Below are 23,963 nucleotides of genomic sequence, written 5' to 3' on the forward strand. Positions count from 1 at the left end.
CATTGTGCACTCTCCTTGCAGGATGTCTAATGGGGTAATAAATTACTGAGCAGCGAGTATGCACTGTGATAAATGCGAGGAACGTTATTGAATTACTTCACACTTGGGATGTTCTGTTGTCGTTAGTGGTTTCCAGTGTAGGGGTGATAAGCATGTCAAGCTCAACTTAGCAGCCTGTTTCCCTCCACTCTCTACTGGACAAATGGTAAAATAAACTGAACATAATGTGTGCTTGCTCAGGCTTAGCTTAGACTACATTTCATTTTTTTTACTCTCATGGCGAATCGGCATTACAGAGAGGAGTGGGTGACTAAAAAGAATACATTTGTTATAGGCAGATTAATTACGATCATTATACACAGCAGGCTTGAAGGCGCCGGGTGCAGAAGTGAACATGACGGAGGCGGAGACAGTTGGAAATGTAGAAAAATAGAGATCTGCACGAGTTGGTGCACAACTTAAGCGGAACAGTAGCAAAAAACTAAGAAGGTGCAGTGGACTGGGGCCAGCGTTAAAACTGTAGTTTAACACAGGAAAGCACCTCCAAGCAAGCAATAACGAGCACACGCAAGCAGTTATGTGAACATGAAAAATGAAACTCCTTTAAGGACAGAAGAAAAGCCAAGGCACATTGCTCACCGTGATGTTGCTTAAAAACTAGATGTCTAGTTGTTCCCCTTCATATCTGGTCCTTCCATACCCAGCAACGGAAGTGTCATGAAAAAAGAGCATCTTCAATCACTCTAATTACATGGGAGGTACACATCTCCATATGTCAGAGGCTTGGTGTCCCATCTTACAGACTAGCTAGTTTGGCAGATATAAACTGCACTCCACAATGCATACTCGTGTGCACATAACTGTGCGAGCAGGTGCGCATTCATGCTTTGAAGCCGAACATTTGGCTCCTTTGTCTTCGCGTAATAATGATCTTTGCAATGCGAAATGCAACAACGCTTGTTTGCAGCCTCGAACTCGGAGTACGAGTCGACCTCGCGCGAAACGCACTCGCGACGCTCCACACGCAAAGCCGAGGCTGTTCAGCCAGGAGGCCGCAACCTCGACGTTCCCGCTGGCCGGCAGACACAGTCTGAATGGTTTTGGTACGTCTCAGCTTTTCTCGGTATCGGAGCCGCCGCGCACCCACACGTGCCTGGTTATCTCGCCGCTAATAGGCTCGAAGATCTCCCTGGCCACACATAAAATACATGTCTGTGACCCACTTCTGTGTTTACACCGCGATGCGGCCGCAGTATCCCGTTCGCTGCCTGGCGAATGCACCTCATCACCGCATGTCGCACGTGCTCCAGGCACAAAACCGCGCATGCAGCTGGTGCTACGCGAGTTGCGACGGAGAGATAACCATTACCAATGCCGTCACCTGCCGCCGGCAGCCCCACACTTGACAATGTTACAAGACGACCGTTACGAAAGCGTGCACATGAATGAAAAAAAAAGAACTCCGGCGCGAGCAGGCTTCGCGAACAAAATTCAAAAGAACTTCACGGCCGCCATCTGCAGCGCTTTTTGTAACTGCCTCCTCTCGAGGAGATGTAACGGATGTTACGCACTCCTGATAATTGCACTTAAGGGGGCACTGTGCTATGCCAGTCGTTCGTGCATGGTCTGCAGACGTCGCTGAACGTGTTGTCTGTTTTAAGGTGAAAGCCTTTCTTGGCTCATGAGTGCCGTCCCACGAAACACATAACTTCTATAAAACGTCTTCAGACAACTCCAAACATCTAGTAATGTCTAATTCTAGATTGAAACGTTTAAACATCTCAGCAATGGAGGTTTATTCACAAACGTTTTAAAACATACTGACAAAAGAGGTTTGTTCAACATTTTAAAAACATACTGAAAAAGGAGGTTTATTCACAAACATTCAGAAAATTTCTGTGACGAGAAGTTTACTCGGGAACGTTTTAGCCAGGTTTGTTAACAGCAATTTGTTCCGAACGTATCTTTGCATATGTATGTCCAAGTACTTGACACAAACAGTCGGTAGATGTGAACTAACACCACAGTGAACCTAAGTCCAATCATATGACTTTTTATGCATCTTTTCTTTCGGTGATTAGTGACGACTGAGCTAGTCATGTACACGACTCAGTGCCAATTAACATAGGATAATTGTGAACGGCCGTTAGGGCAGCAGGAATGTCCACGCAACAAACGTTGCAAATGGCATCCTTCTTCGAAGTCAATATAGAATAAGAACAATATAGAGTGCGCGTCGGATGTACCGTACGTAGTGGAGCGAGAGACAGTTTCTACGACTATGCTGGTTTCAAGCTTCAAGCACACCGCTGGCAGAAACTGATGAAGCGGGTTTTCTTGCCTCATTTGCATGTGTATTTATGCTGCAAAGGGTAGGCAGCTGCCCTTTGCAGTTTGAGCTATACTGCACATATCTGAGCAAACAAAATCTGCAGCACTAAACAAAGCAATGAACACTAAACGTAATGAAATCCCATTGGTTGATTCTAGAGGGTTCTAAATATATAGCAAACTGATCTTGAACCTGCAGGCTTCATATAAGCAGCCATTTCCAAAAATAAAAATGTCTAAATACGTTCTTAACAAGTTCTTATGAAGAAGTTTTCTATAGTTGTTTACTGGCAGAGCATTAGCAGGCATATAACACCTCTTTTTGCCTCATTGTCTACAGAACATCTGAATATAGATTTCTTCTAGACATTACCGTATACTTTTGTAGATTTTTGTTACACATTGCATAGCCTTTCTTGTGTTTCGTGGGGTGGACCTAAGTTGTAGACAGAAGCTGTACGCAAGTGTCTGTATGAACTGTCAACCATAAACTGTACGGTAAATAAAATGTAAAAGTTGATTAAGCAACACGTATGTAATGACAGTAGTGATAGTAAAAAATCGCAACAGACAGTGATGATAGCTACTGATAGTGACAGTGTTAGAGGTAGATGATAGTGATGATGATAGCGATAGTTGGAGATAACAATGATAGTGATTATAGTTAGCGATAGTGACAGTTGGTGATAGTGATGACAGGGATAGTGGGTATAGCAATGATGATGACTGGTGATAGCGATAGCAAAAAAAGGTGGGTTCGAGTTCCGCAAAGGTCGTGGTTTCGCCCCGCAAAGGTCGTTCGGACGTCACGATAGCAATGAACGTCAACATAGTTTGCCCGTCTCAGAAACGGACGTCACAATAGCCATGGACGTCAACATAATTAGGCCTACTCCCCATAACATAAAAATGAAAGAGGGAGGGAGGAAAGGGAAAGGCTTTCGCATTTCCGCTCTTAAGCAGACAAAAGTGCAATCCTGTAAATTTTCTTTTTGCACAGATGGGGAACCAAGACTGTGATAAGGGGTCATTTATTTAGCAAGCAAGTCGCACAAAATTTACCCTACCATAGCACATTTCGTGCAGCCACAGTTACAGCTAGGTTACCAAAATAAGACTCCTCTGGTAAACAAGAAAGCAACAAAAATTCCCCCAAATTCACGAGAGCTTGGATTTTGCTATGTTATGTTGGCATAAACTGACAATTCACGCAAACCAAATACAAAGCATGCACTCCTCATAGCTATGCTAACTGGTGCATTACTGATGCAATCATTACATACCTAAAAACAATACTGATAGTACGCATGCAGGTGCACACCTTAGATTATGAAAATAATGAACATTTACTATAGTTGCTTGCTACAGCGGGTGACTTCTTTAAAATCCAATGCTACTCGGGCCACTTGTGTGCCTTTTCCACAGTACTTATACTAGGCTCATAACTGTGACTTGTCTGTTTTTGCAAGTTTGTATGTTTTGACATTGCAGCTTCACGTTCTGCAGCCCCTTTGCCAGTATTAGTAAAAAAAATCAGTGGTCATTTTAGAATAAATATTTGAGAAAAAAAACAAGGTATGAGGTGCAAAATAACACATTTTTATGCCGATGCCCCAGTGACTCACAGTAAAAAAAAAATAAACAGGTGCACAGAACAATTGACAGACATGGTACATTTATTTTCTAAACATGACATATGTTCCCATTATCTGCAATACAAGATACCACTTTGTATTATGGACATTTTTAAATCAATCCAGAGGGCAAGCAGGACCCACAAAATATTTTGGAAATGTACAAACACTCTAAAGACCTTCAAGGCTAAGGCATTTAGGTGAATAATTTGAAATAGCAATCTTAATGGCAGTTTTCTAATTACACAGGCAATATTACAGTGAAATGGTTCGACACCAAATGTGGCAGTGCATAACAAAGTGTCTGTGTGACCAACAGTTTTGTGCACGTCGTATCAACAATTCAGAATGCACTAATTTCTGTACAAAACTGCCTCATTCACCGTTGATTCATTCCACACCAAACGGCTCGAAAGTATTTCAACCATCATGCACTTAGCAGGAAAAGTTTGCACTCAGTGTTGGCAGTTTAAAAGGGAATTTCCTCATTCACTTATTCTAATTAAATAAGCTTTTTTCGATTTCTAAGGCACAACCTTGCCAAGTGAGGTATCATGCTATACAGGGCGATTCAGAAGTCACAAAAGAATTTGAAATTCAATAACTGAAAAGGTACAGTCAGTTGTGCAATGTGATTTTCACAGAAATGCACAAAAATGGGATCTTTTTTTCAATACTGGAGAATTTTACAGCCAAATTTGTGACCAAACGTGTATAAACTACAGAAACAATTGAAGGCTATGCCGCCAGCTTTTGCTGGCTGGAAAATACATTTTTTTGCACATATCTGTGAAAACTGCATCAGGCTACAATCTCAACTTTTTATATTATTGAATTTTGACTTTTTCTGTGACTTTTGGATCATGCCGTTGCATGTATTTTTTTTCTTACATATGTATTTCATTTCTTGATCAATTATTTTAAAGGTGTCCAAGGTAGGTCAACAAAATTATTGTAATTGTCAAACTACATTTTGCACTGAGAATTCAGGATTCACACAACACAAACTTTGCTTGCACACAAGAAAAGTACATACAACCATGCATTTTGATTCTTTTCATTTACGATTTATACACCCATGAGGCATGAAGAGAACAATAAAAACATTATAAAGTATCTTTCAAATGAATATTGCCCACACTCCACTTTCAAGGGCCAAACTCTATTTGTGGTCAAACTAACAGACCACAATAAACTGCTGTGAAGGGTTTTGCACTTGACCTAATTGTGAAAGAAACTGAAGAACATGTACACATTTTTTAAGACCATCTCTACACTCTGTTAGGTGCGCCAAGCAGACAGACATTAATTGATCAGCCCAGACAGAATCAATTATATCAGTTATAAGCATATGCAAGTGGCTTACACCAGTTTGCACTGCTGTTGAAATAGTGCAACTGAATTTCGTTGAGTGAAATCCTAAAATTTGGTTTTCTGGATTTGTGCCACCATAATAAAGCTATACAGACAAATCTCCATGCTTTTCATGCTTTGCTTACGTTGCATTAATCTGAGGAAAGTTGTGTTGTACCAAGTAACTCAGATGACGGCAGCCAATCTGCCCGATGTTTTAAATATTCCCCACGACAGAGTTTTTGCACTGGGATTATGCTCCACCTGGGAAAGCAGTGGGCACTTACCTGCTGCGTTCACCTCATTTGCTTTTTCTAAGGTAGGCAACCATGCCATTCATGACTGCAACACAATCTACGGTGATGAAAACTTGGCGGTGGGACAAGAATTCAGGACTTAAAACTTTATCCCTTGAAAAAAAAATTTTTTAGTGCCTTACTCCAACGCCTCATGTGATAGGTGCTAAACTAAAAAGAGCCTTCAATATGGACATATACTGACCACCAGAGTAACTTATGGGCCCCTCAAGGTAAGTTATCTCTAAAAAAGAAGCAAACAGTACATCTGATTTATTATTTTTCACAATGCTACCTGTTATATTCACCAAATATTTTTAAATTATGACTTGGCAGCGCAGTACTAACCTGTAAATCTTAGCAGTGTTTCAAAAAAAAGAATGTTAATATCAGTGATGTACCTTGATAATGAACCAGAAAAGCTTGTCAATCTGAATACTTTAATAACGTTTAATTCAAAGGTCAGAGCAGTTTGCTGGCCTGCCATAAACAGCTTTATAATGAGTATATGCTGCCGAACATAGTCTACAAAGGATGCAACACAGTACTACCTCCAGTGGGTGGAGATTCCAGCATACTTGGAAAAAAAAAAAGCAGGAAAATGCTCCTTCACACTGAAGAAAATATGTGCAAATCTTTCCAGCTAAGTTTGTGAAGATTAAAATAAAGCAGCGCATCTTTTGGTGTGGAATGACCATGAATTAAGTAATGCACCTACTGTGTCAGTGAAATCCAGCTAAACAAACATCTTGTACTTAAATGCATATTGGCATTGGCATCAGTTTCACAAAGTGATAGAAGATGCTTTCACTAAGGAGTCTCCTGAAAGTTAAGCGAAGCCATCCACTATTATGTGCCCATTAGCATTTCACAAATGCGTACACAGTATGGTAATTAGTAAAAACACAGAGCATATATGATCATCTCTGAATGTGTGCAGTAACTGAGCTGGGCTTGAATATTGCATAATTAAATAAATGTCAGACATCATTGCACCATAACACTTGTACATGGAAGAAATAACTGTTTTTGCAAGGCTTCTTTCACTCCGAGTGCACAGTCAATAACATTACCGCAAAACTGTGCAATACATTAGTTAGAAAAAAGTTCTGTGCAGAATCTATTGTGCATACAGGCTTTCATTGATAAGAATGAGGAAAGGCTAGCGTTATGGATAAAAACATATTTACATAGTTTGTACAATCAATACAACCATGCAAGAGTCAACACGGTTAGTATGAAAGCTGAATACCTGCAAATCCAGTTCCATGCAAAAATGTTATCGCCACGACTAGACATCCAGCAGCATAGAACACACAACAAGAGAAAGAATTTTACAATAAAGGCGTTAAAAGTGGATGGCCCCACATTTCATGTGAAGCTGTGCAAAGTGCTCAACCTGGCACCCATAAGTCAGCAGAAACAAAACATGCTGGCAACACTGAAAACGTGATGAAATGTGCGTACAGTTTGCATTCTTCGACTAGCTTTTAGTTATGACACGGGCCAAGTTTTACTCTCCATATATGACCTGCAATCACTTTCAACATCAGTCGCCACATACAGCAAGAAACAAAAGGGCACGAGGTTGCACAACCTGCCTCAGTTTTTATGCAAGTTAATGGTATGCACATGGTCAAATGTCACTTCAAGTTCAAACATGTCACTTATTCAAGCTAGAAACAATTATTCTAATTCACAGTTTATCATCTACTGACAAATTAACATTTCACTCGTGAAACGATTCTTTTAATCCTGCACCAAACTAAGGGAAAGCAGATGTACACAGACACTCGGCACACTGAGTAGATAACCACAAGTTAGAAAACAAAATCGGTTTGTGCACGTTTGCCCACACAACTAAACGAATTCATAGCAGTCTAGACTGTAAAGACTGCTATGAATTAGTTCAGTTCATTAATGGCCCATATAGTGGAAATGAGTACGTTCACGCATTTCTGGGAGCCTGACACAACTCTGATAAGTGTACTTTGGCAAAGTAAAAGGAAATTGCTGCAACGTGCCTAGCTCCAGCTCATTTTTAGTGGATTACTCTGTCTTTGTTAAAGATGCACAGAGCTTGGTACCCATGCCACATTTTCTTCCTGGGTGGCCATCTTCTCCGAGCACACTGTACGTGGGCAATTGCTTCACACAATCAGATAGACAATAGTGCGTCATATGTTAAAACAAGTTTTGCAAGCAGATTGTGGTTAACCTTGATACGTAAAATTTTCAATTAAATGACATGGCACTAAAAACCTTCAAGTGAACAGAAGCCCATGTATATAAATCGTAGCACACAAGATAAAATACACAGAAATGCATACCTACACTATGGTACAAAGAAAACTGCATAACCAACATAACTTACTCTGAACTACGCCACAGCAAATACAACATTAGAGAAATTTGCACAACCAACGTAAAGCTCTCTGAACAATGTCACCGCACACACTTCTGTACAAAGTTAACAAGCTTAAAAGACTTGAAAGCTTAAAAGAACAAACAGACGCTAAGCCAGAAATTCCTCGCCAGAGTAGATGTGGCTCACTTTCACAACTGTGAAAATTTACACTTCAGAAGGCACTTTGTCTCGCTCATGCAGATTGTGCAAGCTGAGTAACAACCACAAAGAACCATTCAAATAAAATCTCTCAGAAGTGCTATTTAAGAACTCAATACAGCTAACGCACTGCCTCCATTCCCTTCTTGCACTGAAAAAACAAATCATCGCACAGCTTTCCTGCCATAAGCATTGACACAGAACTGCTACCATCGCCGATTACAGAATTCTCGGAGATGCTGAGTGCTGAACATTTTTCTAAGAAAGCCAGAAAACAAGTATGACACCGCTTTCACACAACTCAAACTATGCATTTCGGTCCTCCAAGACTGGTCCAAACATCACTATACTTAGGTGCATTAATTTCTCTTAACAAATATAAGTTCTGATGACTTTTCTTGAAACTAACACAATGCAGAAAATGTTTACCATGACAGGAAACATTGGATAGATGCCAGAGATGTTCATCACTCAGGCATTTCAACAAAAAGCTGCATGATGACCATTATGAAGTTCCTGTGCCCATGAAATTTGCTGAAACAAGCTGCGCACCAATTTCTCAAGTAGAAGCAGCAATGAGAGGAACAGCATGAAGGCCACAGACAACTAGAAACTCACAACAAACACCTCATGCAAGTCACAAGACCTCTACAAGTTCTCTGTATGAACACTCAATTTTTTTTCCCCTTTTCAGTTTTATGAAAGCAATTATGAATAACATGAATTGCAGCTGACAATGGCTGATGGAAACAATGAGGAATGCTTAATCACTGCATTCTTTAGCAAAGAGTAAAAACATAGCATGTGGTATGAAACAATCCATAATGAAGGTGCTGGCGGCCTTACTGAAAAAGTGTTAGGAAGGGCAAGCAAATGTATGTCTATGCAATGACTACATGCATGCAAAGTGCAACTCACTCAGCTTTCACTTTTGAGCCTACCCCAACTCCTGAAGCTGGAAGCGCTGCCTACTGCCTCATGCAGATGTGCACCCGAGGGTGCCAGTAAGTGGAAGCCCGTGCCTTTGTCACAGTTGTAATGCGACTTCATGCAATCGATACATCGGGGGTATCGCCCGCTTCCATATTTTATGCTGCTTGGCTTCACTCGGCAGACAGAACAGCGAGGCCGTTTCCCGTGTGCCTCCGTAGCCGGAGCAGCAACCCATCACACAGCAAGTATTCAGCATTCCAGGCTTGCGCGTCACGTGCACTGCACTTATTTGCAAACCAAGGCAAAGCCATAAGAGGAAATAGCTGCTGCCGCATCCCCACGTCTAATTCCGCCTGTAGTCTCGCGGCCACACAGACGCTCGCTTGCTCGCGTTGTTCCCCCACAGGACTCTTAGCGCGACCTCGTGGAAGGCGCAGACAACGTATGAAGCTCTCCCATAGCGTTACAGAGAAGTTTCATGACCATAAAAGCATTGAAGGACAAATGAGACTACACAGCGCTTCACCAGGGTGTTATAAATTTGTGGCTGGTTGATAAACTGTTACACCAACAAATGCACGCAACTAAATTTCTCAAACTAAATCACGCATAAAATCAATATTGCTCATTCACCTAAGGTTCATGCCCATCTGCAATATATCTAAAGTGCCATATTACAACCCTCGCATCCAGGTTGCCTGTGCTTGATTAAATGAAAACATACTAGTTCAGCTTTAAATGAGACTTGTTACTGGCTAGTTGGCTATGATCCAACAAGGACACACTGGTGAAAGGTTTTCACACACTAAAACAGAATACGAAAGGATAGGACAGGTACTATATCCTCCATTGATTCATTGTAGGCTGCTGCCTGCAAACATACACACATGCACATGCACACAGCTGCCTCAAGAGACGTTTACAGCAAGGAATAAAAAAAATAATATCCACCTCTAAAAAGTGATTTAGCAGCCATCAATGCAGGCCACACCTTGCTTCTTAATGAAATACACTTCTGAGTAGCACCACAGCACAAATTTTCGATAAAATGCAAGAGGAATGCACTTTTTCTCATGCACTGCATCGTTTGCACATGCACTGGTTCCAAGACATGATAACAAGCAGGATACACACAGAATGAACAAGTGCCAAGAATTTTGTATTTTTCAAATGCAAGACCTCAACTTTCAACAGAAATTCTGCATAGCAGACATCAATTGCATAGCAGAATTCTCAAGATGGCAATTTCTTGAACACTACCTACAGCACATTGCCATTTATATCGGAAGCAGTCTTCAGGAAGAGACATTTTACATGTGTGCAGCTACATTTACAAAGCTTCCCTACATGTCATCACTAGTGCAGCTGCAAACCCCAATCTCTCAAGCTTCTTTTGACATCTAACCCAAGTCTTAATATTTGTAGCCATAACCAAAATGATGCTTCCTTATAATACCTGCACTTTCAGAGGCTGCTTAGGAAACAAGCTTGTAAGCACCTTTCCTTGGCAAAGCAAGGTTTTGTGTTATGCTAGTCTTTCAAGTGAAAGCATAGGCTTTCCTTTATCACCGCAAACTGCTGACTACAAAGTGGAATTCTGCTTGCAGCAGTTACTGGGTTTTCACTTTCTCTTTCAGACCAAGGAAGGGTCACTAAAGTAATAAGTGGTTGCATAATGGCAGCACTCTGCGTTCTTAATATACGTGAATTAACACTAATTTTCTGCAGACAACCAGAAGCTGAAGATGAAACCATATGACAGTGCACATTTGCCCAGAAATTGCACATAGAAATATGCACCTTTTTACCTTTTTGAACTGTATACATCACTCACTGGAGGACAAAGTAGGAAATAAAGTCGACTGGTAGGCTTTCTCATTGTGACAAACACTGTGGTTCTCAAGACATTAATAAAGTGCAACCTCGAGAGTATAGGAGATGGCTTAACTGGCACCATGAGAACAGTATGCAGAACAGACCTGTATATGCCCTCAACGTGAAACAACCTGCCACCTCAAAAAAAAAAAAAAAAATTCACTCCTGAAAATTGGTTTTTGGGGAAAGGAAATGGCGCACTATCTGTCTCATATATTGGTGGACACCTGAATGGCACTGTAAGGGAAGGGATAAAGGAGGGACTGAGAGAAGAAAGGAAGAAAGAAGTTGGACCACCTCAGACCACCTGGGGATCTTTAATGTGCACTAACATGGCACAGCAAAGGGGCACCTTAGCGTTTCTTTCGCCTGGCAGGGAAATGCTAAGGCCCGTGTGCTGTGCCATCAGTGCAGGTTAAAGATCCCCAAGTGGTCTAAATTATTCCAGAGCCCTTCACTACGGCACCTCTTTCTTCCTTTCTTCTCTCAGTCCTTCCTTTACCCCTTCCCTTTCAGCCCTGTGGTTCAGGGGCAGTTCAGGTGTCCGCGGATATGCGAGTCAGATACCGCGCCACTTCCTTTCCCTAAAAACCAATTTTCAGGAGTGAAATTTTTTTTTGAGGGGGTAGATTGTTTCATGTTGAGGGCATATACAGCTCTGTACTGCGTACTGTTCTCATGGTGCCAATTAAGCTTCTGCTTTCTAGATATCATGCCCGCAGGTACATATACCCTCATGCTCTGCACAGTCAGTGATCCTTCGGTATACAAAGCGCTCACGCTGCTTATCACAACTTTTTCATATGTTCATATGGCCTTCCCCTACACTCGTGTCCACAGGCAATAAACAATGAGCCGCGAGTTAGCTCTGAGGAGACTCTGGAGTCTCTGGCGGGTCAAGTGGGGTGGTCACAAGAAAGTTGGCGCTGATGATGATTGGCAGCTTGACCTCACTCTCGATGGTGAGCACTTTGGTTTCCTGCACAGAAAATGCCACAGAGAAATGTCCAGGTAAAAAACGTGAGGTACTTTGGAGAGCAACACAAGCCATTTTATAAACTGCACTTACTCACGTAATTTGCACCTGCGCATAATTTCCGCACCCCCAACTCTTCACCCTGATTTTAAAAAAAACTTTTACTCGCATATTTTGTGCTCCCTGCTGCGAGAGCACACCAACATGCATGCGGGTGCGCGCAGGGCAGACTTGGGAAGATCAGCGCGGCCGCGTCACTGCGTGCAGTTGCAAAAGGCGAGTAACTGGTGTAAAAAAAAAATCGGTAATTTGTTTGTATGTTGCTTCCAATAAGAAAAATCAATTGTGCGCCGTTTACCCGCCTCGCTTGCACCAGCGGTCGCTTTCCTGTACGAACGGCTGCAAGAGAAAACTTCTGGTAACCTCTGAAGCGCGAATTTTTTGAAACTACTGAACCATTTGCTATTCTGTTTGTCGCTACTCATCCGTGCCGCATGCTAGGGCACCATTTAATCACCTTGTAGTATCTCCAATCGCCTCTGACTGCTGGCTTTGCGATAGTATCATTCCACGTTTATTGCTTTGAGCTGCTCACGCACCGCCATGCCATCACGCAGGGAACTACATGGGGGTGGGGGGCATGCGTCAACTTATATTTGAAGTAAACTTTTTTTTGGCCAGCGAGGGGCACAAGTTGCAGGGTCGACTTATACGCAGCAATGTACCATATACATTCCGCATTACAGCCTTTTTGTAGTATTTTAGGACATGTTAACGAAATGTCTGCATAATTTGTGCTCCCCCTTTTTTTTGACACCTTAATTTTAGGAAAAAAATTTTTGCAAATTACCTATACTGAATTTGAAGCCAGCTAAGCTGATACAACATGGGTACTGATTGCACGCTGATGTCTTCTGAACAGGCAAGATAGTTGAATTATTCCCAAAATTTATCCAGGAAGCTGTTCTGCTGCATTGTTTACTGCAACACAGACTCTCCTCTGTTTTACAGTTGAGTCCACAGTTTTGTGAACTGTCTGCAAAGACTAAGATGAGTCCACATATGTCTGACGAAAATGAATTGGTGCAGAATTCCTAGTAAAGTACAATGCAAAAGAATATGTACAAAGAGTAATTAGGCATCTTTTCCATGCATACCATAAAAAAAATCCAGAATGTGTTTAATCTGATTTGTGCAGCACTGCACTCCGCAATTCTAGCCTCCAAGTTGACAAACAAATAAAGCTTGAAAAGATCTGCAGTTACAGGGCCAAAAAGGCATTCAATAACAGCCAGCACGTCGACAAAATGAAAAGGTGAACTAGTGCAAAAGATATGTTAAAGTAACATTTAGTTAATTTTAACTTCACTCAATTGCAACACACTAATGAAAGAGCATGTACTTTGTTTAAAAGTAAAATAAAACAATGCACATGTACCAACTATTTCCTGTAGCTGCCAGCACTTATTAGAGGCACTAGTTTCAATCATATTACGCAAGATGATGTGCTTAGAGTTCCTGAACAGCGAGTGTGCTCTAAAGTGCACTAGAGCACTTTCAAAAGATAGTGCGGCCTGAAAGAACTTTCTGCTGTCCATTTGCTACTGCACTGGCAAAGCCTCATATTCCAGAGAGCCATTCAAGGCTCAGAAGGGTAAGGCAAATGCTCTACTTCAGTTTGGAGGATGGCGGCATGCTGACAGCTGTACTAACAACTGCTAAAGAAAAAGAAATTATCGTATTTACTCGTGTAACTTGTATTTTCGTTCTTTAATTTGAGGCTTCAAAAACGGGGTGAGCAAATTACATAGAAATTTCGCGAACATGTCCTAAAGGCACTCTACAAAGGTCGTAATGTAGAATATATACCAGATGGTGCCTCCTGTAAGTCGACCCCCCAACTCGCATCCCTCACTGGCCAGAAAAAAGTTGACTGAAAACATAAGACAGACACATACCCCCCCCCCCCTTGGGCACCACATTAAGTAGTTCCCTGCAGGATGGCATGAATCGAGATGGAGAATTCCCCCGCATAGCACCCCAGATCTTCAAATTATCTGAGCTGCGACAAGTTTGAATTATCCAGTAAAATTAACATTAAAAATTACAGGACTGCAGAAATTCTTCAATTTATTGAGATTTTACTGCAGCTTCAAGTCTAACAAAACTTTGTGGAGACTCATCCCCTTCAGTTTTCTTCCCCATGGTCAGTCCTCCCTAGTTTCTATATACTTTAACTAACAAGGAAGGGCGCCGGCGTCACAGTGCCACGAGCATCAAGGACAACCTGATTTCTGCGCAAGTGCGGGGGTAGCTCTCTCTTTTTGGCTCGAGAACTCATCGCGTCCGCATGTTTCGGCCTCGTGGGGAGATTTCCATGAACTCGTCCCGTTCGGCCTCAGCGCTTCTCCCTTGTCCTAGCGTGGGTGAACGTTTGCTCGTAACCTTGCTGGTGAGTCGGACGACCTGGATTCCATAGTGTATTTTGTTGCTAGTTGGTATTATTGTCGTTGTAGCAATAAACGCCTTGTTTGTGCCAGCCAGAGTGCTGTTCTTTTGTTCCCGCTCAAAGCAAGGCCTGCCGTGGCAGGTGCGCGCTTGGTAGCGCTCGCGATCCAAGGGTGGGGTCGGTGGTTTTGAACTGCGTCAGTCGTGTTTAAGTAGGGGGAATGTATTTATCTCCTTATTACAACACCACAACTTCCACCAGGTCATCTATGAGTACGCCCCCTACAAGACAATGTCGTGCATTTGTCAAGAAGCCATGTGAGGTACCCGCATCACAAATTTGTGACATACTGTTTGCACACCATGTACCCTTTAATACACCAAGCCTGCAAACAAAATTTTATGTCAACATGCCCCTACCAGCCAGTGCTTTCTGGTCAAAATGTTTGGCGCCACTGTGAGCAAGCTGTGCGAGAAAGATGCGGGCACGAATGTGTGACTTCTAGCCAGAGTCCAAGAATTCCTCGTCTCTTACAAGTGTTGACGGGGAAACCGGAAGACATATTTGGGGTAAAAAAATAGTTCACACTCTCTGGGCCTTCGATTGTGTTGTGCACACAACACAGAATATCAGCACAAAATGAACTCATTGCTAATGCTGCAAATTCGCATCACACCATATTTCTCAAACTTCAGCGAAACTAACAAAATTATGACTGGCTTTTGAATTGGGGCAAATTAGCTAGCATAATGTGGAGGCAATGATATTTTTTTCTTTGATTCCTTCATAGTTAGGGCATCAAGGGGTTAACAAGCCTGCAAAAATCAGACAAATGTCCGATAAGGAAGGCTCAGGTAAGATCACTTGAAAGCAGTGGGAAGAATGAGAAACTTTGTTTAAGCCACACAGATAAAAATGCATTTATTGTTTTGCTATATTTCTTTCAGCATCCCATCATCCCCCTCAGCCCAACTTAATTTATTGGAAAGCTAATAACCGTACTTGTGCCCTTGTGAGTCTAAGTGAGACAAAAGAAGGCTTACAGCGTTTCGGGCAAGAGTGGCTGACCGAAGACCACTGGAAGCCAGTAGCAGGGCATCACCGAAGGGACCCGCCGTGTAGACCGATACACGGTAGAGCAGGTGCCTCCGACCCCAGGCCGCAATGGATCGCAGAACATCAGGCTCAGACCGGTCGTTGCGCCGGAACTTGATGGTTCTGCACAGGGAGGAGAGGCAATGACAAGGAACTCAGCTGCCTTCTTTTCCTTTTGTTTTGATGAGGTAGTTGTTTGCCCATGGATACCTCCATTAGGTATTTTCATCTCCATTTCTTTTCGAGTGACAGCTTTTGCAAACAAGTAAACAAGTTTTCTTACTGATGTAAGGTGTTCATTAAAGGGCAACTGCTGAGGTTTTACAATTCGACGAGCTTAAAGGGGTTTAATGTGTGAACTTGCAGGTAAAGTACACAAAGTTCTTTTGGGCTAGCATTTCAAATGGTGACATAATCGCCGATTAAAATCCTGACGGCCTTCAAGCTTCACCACACACAGCACCAAGTGGAGGGTGTATGATGGCATCATCTACGGTACTGGTATATTCTGAACCCATAACACTTGCTTTGAAGAAAGAAAAGCAACGGCCACTGAAGCCCGCCAGGCATTGTTTGGCAGCATCCAATAATGCAATACAGGGTGTGGCTGACGGCAGTGGAAATTTGAAAACTTATTGTCCCCGATGTCACATCAAGCTTATTTGCCCCCCTCTGGTGCCCCGAGGAGAAGCCTAAAATTTAATCGACTATGTCAGCATTTTAAACGCTAGCACAAAAAAAACTTGGCATGCTTCACATACAGCCTCTATAGATCTGAATCATGGAACATCGTGGAATTCTCAAAACGTGGTGCAGTTTCCCTTTAATGAACACACTGTCATCCCAGATCCAAGAAAAGCAAAGTGAGATAGTCATTAGATGGGCTTTCCTGGCCTACCAAATAAAGTCAGCCTTTTTTGTTCATGAACAAAATCTGGCCTATCATTCTTTCCTTTCTTAAAGGAGAACAAAATGTGCAAAGTCAGGCTCACTCATGAACACAGGAAAGCAAATTTCATCTCCTATTTTCTGCAACGGTTACCTAGTCCTCCCCCTTTGTGCAAGGAAGGCCTTTTATTTCAATGTTATTTGACTGAGAATACTTTCGATTTCTTAAATTTTTTTTTACAGATAATGATTTATTTTTTGTTGCCTCTGGCTTAAAAAAAATCTGTACCTCCGAGACCCACTAGTTAAAATCTTGATAAGGTAGTGGATGACATGTATTAGTCTTAGGTCTAACTTAGGTAAAATAATATCATATTTCAGGATTTGATTACATGTTCTCAGGCCACTATTCATAATATACAAACCACTCCAGCACCATAAAGCAGCAGATCGGACGCACTCATTTGTGGTTGCCGCCATTGCAGGTCATCAGAACTGTGTTCACATATCTCACTCAATGTTGCTAAAAGATTGGCAAAGTTTATTGCTGCTCACTAGCAAAGCTCACCACAGTCTGTTAAAACACGCTGACTATCCAGTTTGCTAATTAGATACACCTTTAGGTCTGCACTTAGGCAGAGTTACACTGTCATACAGCATTTTCGATAGCGCAACCACACACAGTACTCAAAGCTCTCAATGCAAAAAAGTGCAAGCACAAATGCTAGCATTGCAGCTTGCTGTGGAGATAGACGTAAGGAAAACTAAATGAAACTTGAAGCACCTAAAACTGGTGTACCTACAAGGTACACGAGTGTCAGGGAGGAGAGGCAATGATATAAACTCGGCTACTTTCTTTTTCTTTTGACAAGGCACTTCTTTAGGTATTTTCATCTCCATTCCTTTTCGAGTGACAGAGTTTTTGCAAACAAGCTTTTGTTTTCTGGTGTAAGGTGTTCATTAAATGGCAAAGGCAGAGGTTTTAGAATTCAACAAGCTTAAAGGGGCTGAATGCATCAAACTCATCGGTAAAGCATGCGAAGGTCTTTTAAATAAAATTTTAAATAAAAACATCCATTTGGATGCCGAATTGCGGACTGAGCATCACTCCGAGATGAAGGAAAACACAGAACTGTTGCACTGTTCACCCACGTTGGGGGTCGATGTCATACAATGAATTATCCAGTCAGTGGCGCACCAATTTCTCAAATTACCGTATTTACATGAATATAACGAGTTTTTTTTCCCTCACTTCGTCAGTCTCCAAAAGCATCTCATGCTGTATTCGGCACCGAGATACGACCATAATGTGAATTTTTTTCGCACTGCTCCTCAAAAAAGCAACCTTCACCATTACACTCGCGAGCTGCTAGAAGAAACCAACTTTCTGATGACCTTGGGGGCCTGCGGCGGGCCAGCGGGCGTGCACGGGCAAAGGGAAGGGTGGCTATGAACGTGGAATGATGATGGCGCAGAAAGAGACGGTGAAAGACTTGAGTGCAGTAGGGAAAGTAAAGAAGGGAGAACAGTGCAAGACTGGGCAGCACAAAACACGAAGCAGCGTTGGCACAACAATGTCGTCTGCCGCTGCTGCAAGGGGGACTGGTTCGGTTTGGTATTGTGGTGTTTTAACATCCCAAAGCGACTCATACTATGAGCAGTACCGAAGTGGAGGGCTCTGGACAATTTCGACCACCTCGGATTCTGTACTGTGCACTGAAATCGCACAGTACACTGGCCTCTAGCAATTCATTTCCATCAAAATGCGAATGCTGCAGCCGGGATTGAACCCGCGTCTTTAGGGTCACCAGCCAAGTATCATAGCCAATGAGCCATCGCAGTGGCTTGCGAGAGAGACTGCGTGTGTTAACGCGTCTTTGCTGTGGATGATAATAAGCACAATTCTCAAGTGTTACCTCGTAAATAATATCAACTGCTTCCTTATTTTTGTGTACCATCTCAAGTCTTTTTTCTGAGCCTTCAACGTCTCTGTTGTAGTTGGCTTGAACAAACTGTGGTTGTGTTATGATTGCAGTTTTTTTTTTTGTAAGGTTTGAGATCCCCCCTCGTGTTATATTCATGGTCGCGTTATATGCATGTAAATACGGTACGCAGTGGTGGAAATATTTTTGGACCATAAGAAATCTTCGAAGTTACCAGGATTTCAAATAAACAGATTTCGACTTACGGAGGTTTCACTCTACTCAGTAAGCAACTCTTGAATCACACAAATTTTGACCTTCATGAATATTTTCTGCTCCTTTCAAAGGTTCATAAAAGCTTGTACCAGTACACGTTAACTAAATGCTAGAAAAAAAAAATTCTGGTTCATTCACGACTACAAATGTCCCATTCAAGGAGCATTTTAAGTGATAAAGTAATTGAGAAAAGATACGAAATAAAGGGAATGTATCTGTGCTACAGAACTGACCTGCCATGGTAAGTAACGATGAGGTCCACTCCAAAGTTGTAGCCTGTCCATCTCCAAATGTGCTGCACAATAAAAATTGCATACACTTAGACATGGCCCAAACTGAGGCTTGCTGTTCTTGCATATTCAGGAACATACATATGTATACAGTTAGCACTTAGGTCCTGGATTTAAGAGGTACAGAAATAGACTACGTATGCCAGTGTTCTTGCCTTGAAAGGTTCCTCCAAGCACAGTAATCGAGAAAATAACCTCAGAAAGTCAGACTGGAGAAGGACTTATTAATCCCAAACTATATTTTACCGCCAGTGTCGGTTTCGACCAGTGCCAGTGCACGGCTCCTGCCTGACACCACACTAAACATCAGCAGTGCCAATGATCATGAGCATTCCGTGTATCACAGATTTCAAGCCCTCATCTGCTAGTGCTTCCACATGTAACAGCAAGCAGCCTGCCGGGCTTCGTGTCACAAACAGAGATATTACGGTTTAAATCTTGCCCAGATTATGCGTCCCTCGATGACAATTTCCATGTGGAAATCTATGTGGAAGCTGCTCACCAGCCAACAGTGAAAAATCATTAAATGATGTCTCACTCAATTCCTTGGACTGCCGGGTGCCATCCCCTATACACTGAGGAAACCAATTACAACAGAATCACAGTAATATGATCACACATGATACGAATTTCGAGATGATGTGAATTTGTAAAATTCTCTGGCTGAAGTAGTACAATGTGCACTATTTTGGGAGTTCCCAACACTCTCTGCACCTTTTCAGATGATACAAAACATGGGAGTTGCGACTGCACCCATGATAAGTGCTGCTCTCACATCGTTAACGCTGTGATCGAGAGAACCGCAGAATACAGTACTAACCACAAACACCGAGCAGTGGCGCACAGCCTGCACAACATAGACACTACAGCTTCCAGGTGCACAGTAAATACCCATGAGCACAGAGTAGTATAGCGCATGGCTAGCACATCACCACTGCTGTGACTCCTAGTCACACAGTACACACTGCAAGCATTGAGAGGTGGCGCGAGGCCTGCACAATGCTGACGCAGCGATTGTCAGTCGTGCAGTAAGCACTGCGAGCACTGAGCGGTGATGTGTGATCGCTAATAAAGCCAGTCAGCCGTGAAGGGATTTGTGTCAATGGATTTCCTGTACTTCAGCATACAGATTCTGTTGGTTTTTTGAAGATACAAATCTTTATGAAGATACAAGATATTTTTTGCAATCCTGTGAGATTAGTATTAGCAAGATACTACTGCATATTTTCCATTAACCACAGAAATTTCGAGTCTGCACCCCTTTAATTTAGAAGGTAACAGACACTGAAACTTGTCTGAGCCATGTATGTTCCATTTCTACATGCACCAGCATAGTGATGACACAAATACTCCTCCCCACCCCCCTCCCATTGATTGTGGCTGTGTACAATGAAAAAAAAAAAAACAAATGCTGATAAAAAAATTACGATGTCATTCTAGCCTCTATTCAACTTTGATTTTCAGTTAGAAAAAAAAATACAGAGGTACCCTATTTGGCACCCAAAGCTTTTATACGGGGCATCTTACCAAGGCACAAATGGCAAAAAATAGTGATGAATTGCCTAAATTTTAAATACATATTTCATTATTGGTGCTGATGAATTTCAGTGATGCAAAGGCAGCTTTGGCCTGAAAGCCCCATTAAGGTGTTTTGGTAAACACAAGGTGGGGTCGAAGCATTTCCCCACAGAAGCCGAGCACCAAGCTACGAGAAAGCTTGCACCCATTGGAGGATATTGGGCAGAACTGGGAACAAAACCATGCACCACCCACATTATGTACAGTGACCTCCCATAAAGATGAACTCGGTTAAAACTGACTGATTAAAAAGACTAGCATGTTACACTGGGACAAAGGAATAGAAACAGACAGGACAACCGCTTATATCAGCTGAAAATTTTACTTCGACAGAAGGTACATAAATGCATTTCTGTGGCACTTGCGTATGCAGGATTAAAACAGAGCAAGCAACAAAAATCACAATCCCACACGTGGCAAACTGTTTTCCAGATACATCCTTTCTTTTTGTGATAGGGTAAGAGAAGGCGTGCTGACGCAATTATCGCCTTCCCTGCTAATGCGGTAGGCCTCACATATTTCCCGATGTAACCTCATGCCTCCCTTACCAAGCACACACGTCATCAAACGCTGGAACGCACCCACAACGCTTACAATGTTTGGCCAAAAAACCGCCCCCCACTAATGAATCAATCACTGCACGATGCTCTTGAAGCCAGTTGCTTAGGCAGCGTCCTGACTGCCCGGCATATTAGTTCCTGCTGGAAAGTGGAAAAGAAAAGAAAAAAAGTATTGTGCCTAGAGGAAGGCACAATTCCCGATTTTTGCTTTCCATCCTGCTCCGAGCGCTTTGAAGGTGCCGAGCAAGGTATCTGTGAGACTCTCTTATCTTGCTCCTTCTGCAGCTGTTGCAAACTTCACGAGCAGACACACCACGTGCCTTTCCATGCTCTGCAGGCAATATCTGGCCATCTCTGCGTCACAATAATGTGTGTTGCTGCGTCACACATCAGTTGCTAACGTGGCCTCAGAGTTTTTGAAACCCCGAGTCCACAAGCGGGTGGACTTCGCGCATATGTGCCTTTTAGTCTCTGGGAGGCAAACATGTGGCACATGACATGCGCGTGCCAACTCAGACGTAATGGTGCCCTGCCTTTTCCAAAAAAAGCTTCCCCCTCCAAGAATGTGTGCTCTTGCAAGAAAAGCTTGCAAGACAGCTTATGAAGGTGCACATAAGCCATTGTGTGGGGGTGTGCTTTTCTGGGCAGAAGCATTCTAATTTTTTTTTTCTTTGACAATGCCACACGAACGCCCCATAAATGCCACAGTGCAGGGCCGCCGCGGTTCACAGTCGCTGCGAAAATTAGTCTTAACCAAAGGACACGTAACATCTTAAGTGGATTTTTTTACACAGAGTCCTATGGTAAACCAATTTAATCGTCTCACATTGTTCATCTTAACCTAATTGTTCGTCTTAAGGGGAGTTTAATGTACTCTCAAGAGTTGCAAGCATGAGCTAATTTGCAAAAGGTGAGACTTTCTTCCATAAAACATTCACACTTTCCAAGGGGGAAACTCAGGCCCCGAGCCATGTCTACATACCTGGGCATCTGTCGCGAGGACTCGCCCACAACGTAGGCAGCGTTTGTTAAACTCTTCCTCCGCCAAGTTCTTTGGACTGAAAACAGAACAGTCAAATTATCACTACAAGTGATACTGACTGAAAAGAACCAACTAAAGGTGGCCAATATCGACTGGTTATCGTGTTCTAATGACAAAGAGGCTACCTTCACTGCGAACGTCGCTTTTATAAGCTAGGAAATGCAAAAAAAAAACACTCGTATTGCCACCAGTGGCCATTTTCAAAAGCTAACTGCGATGACAGCACTTTTTTTTTTACATAGAGCTCTGGGGCCACACCACACTGCCATCCACTTCCAGCCAGCCCAGCAAACACAAAGTCCGTAATCCCTTGAACATCGTCATCAACATACTGAATGACGAGAAAAATATTCCAGTTTCAACTCAAAATTTCTCAGCAACGCATACGTCTTTTGCTGCCGAATGATTGTCAACAGAGCCACAAAATGCCAAGCAATCAAATTTTACTAAGAACAAAAATGAGCTGGAGTTGTCTGCAGTAACCCTCTAAGGTGAGCAAGTGTGCAGTCTTTGTCAAAAATACACAGCCCAAAGGGTTTGCTTCCCAGCCGCGTAGTGGGGCTCTTAAGCACATTTGACAGTCTTAAGCTAGGGAGGGTAAAGGACTTAAGAGTTCCTCCCGCTTTCGTGAGATTAGGATCCTTCAGTATGCAAGAGGAGGCGTGCTGCAGGGCTCAGAAGCAGACCCCAAGGCTGTATACTTTTTACAAAGATTGTACACCCAGCGTAGCATGCTCTCCCTACCACCACAAGAGCGAAAAAAAAAATTAAGCGCCAAGTTTTGCCCTAGAAAGCATAAATGAAAAAATTTACCACCTGGTCCAGACTATGTATAAAAAGTTGAAAGTCAATATTTATAAAAAAAAAAGGCATCTTTTCCCTAGTGTGTTTTTTTAAGAAACTGATCTGATATGATTTCACTGTCATGTGCTGTCAATGCCAAATGAAATGTGAACAAAACAGTTCTAATGGGAACTGAAAAATGAGAAGGTATGAATAGGGAGTAACTAAATACTAGAGCACTTGAATTACACTTTGATAGCGCAGGGACCAGTGTGGAAGTGTTAATAGAATAGACACCACCTGTATTTTTTCCTCAGCAGCTAATATTTCTGCGTTGTATTCGCATTTCACTTAGCCTGTTCATGTTTCACTTGATGATGTTCATGCAGGTATGGACATAAGTAAATGGATCACGCTATTTCGTTGTAAGCATAATCCCGCCTTCCCGATCGGAAATGAAGGAACATTGTTTGTCCAAGAGAAAGCGCCCCAGCGTCTATTTACCATAGCTGGCAATGTCAATTAGGCAACACATGAAAAATGTTAGAAGACAATAGTGTGTTCAATTTACTTTTGTCCGCACCTTTACATTTTGATACCCTGCACTACACACCAACACCTGTTGCCTATAAAATATTGTAATTTGATCTTAATGACCAAGCAACGAAAAAAAGGCCGTAAAAAAACCCACATGGGTTTATACAATGCATGCATAGCAAAGTATGACAAAGGGTACCAAACAGAAAGATATACAGTGTACCAAGTGTGAAAGTGTGAAGTCATAGCTATTTGCGGTCATACGATTGCTGGCTATGCTAGGCCACCTGTGACATCATGAGGGGCTGCTTTCTCGACTACTTCAAGCAACTGTACAAGTAGTTGGACGTATTAAATGCCTCAGCACTGCTTATCACTCAACACCATAAATATAGTGTCAGCAGATGCTTGTCAAAGCAAAGGAAGGAAACCTGAAATTCAGACATCAAGACCCACTTGACCTGCAAAACAACCCAATTGTGAGCATAAAGTTCATTGTTGTTGCAACACATTTTAGCAAAACCTAGGCTATTTGTTACTACTCTGCCTGTCATTGTGTCTGCTTAAGTACAGCTAAAA

At 42.3% G+C, this 23,963-nt stretch overlaps 1 protein-coding gene across 4 annotated transcripts in view; it reads right to left on the reverse strand.

Moving 5' to 3' along the window:
• Positions 1 to 3,989: 3,989 nt before the first annotated feature.
• gcl (germ cell-less) overlaps positions 3,990 to 23,963 on the reverse strand; it is a 49,934-nt gene continuing 29,960 nt past the window's right edge. For all 4 annotated transcript variants that reach the window (XM_077649441.1, XM_077649440.1, XM_077649443.1 and 1 more), the window contains exons 11-14: positions 22,005 to 22,080; positions 18,828 to 18,889; positions 15,457 to 15,631; positions 3,990 to 11,967 (exon numbers count right to left, since the gene is read on the reverse strand). In XM_077649441.1, the coding sequence (XP_077505567.1) occupies positions 11,851 to 11,967; positions 15,457 to 15,631; positions 18,828 to 18,889; positions 22,005 to 22,080 (430 nt within the window). In that variant the 3' untranslated portion in view covers positions 3,990 to 11,850. The remainder of the gene's footprint in view (positions 11,968 to 15,456; positions 15,632 to 18,827; positions 18,890 to 22,004; positions 22,081 to 23,963) is intronic.

Source organism: Amblyomma americanum, chromosome 1, assembly GCF_052857255.1.
Source record: "Amblyomma americanum isolate KBUSLIRL-KWMA chromosome 1, ASM5285725v1, whole genome shotgun sequence".
Classification (NCBI taxonomy): domain Eukaryota; kingdom Metazoa; phylum Arthropoda; class Arachnida; order Ixodida; family Ixodidae; genus Amblyomma; species Amblyomma americanum.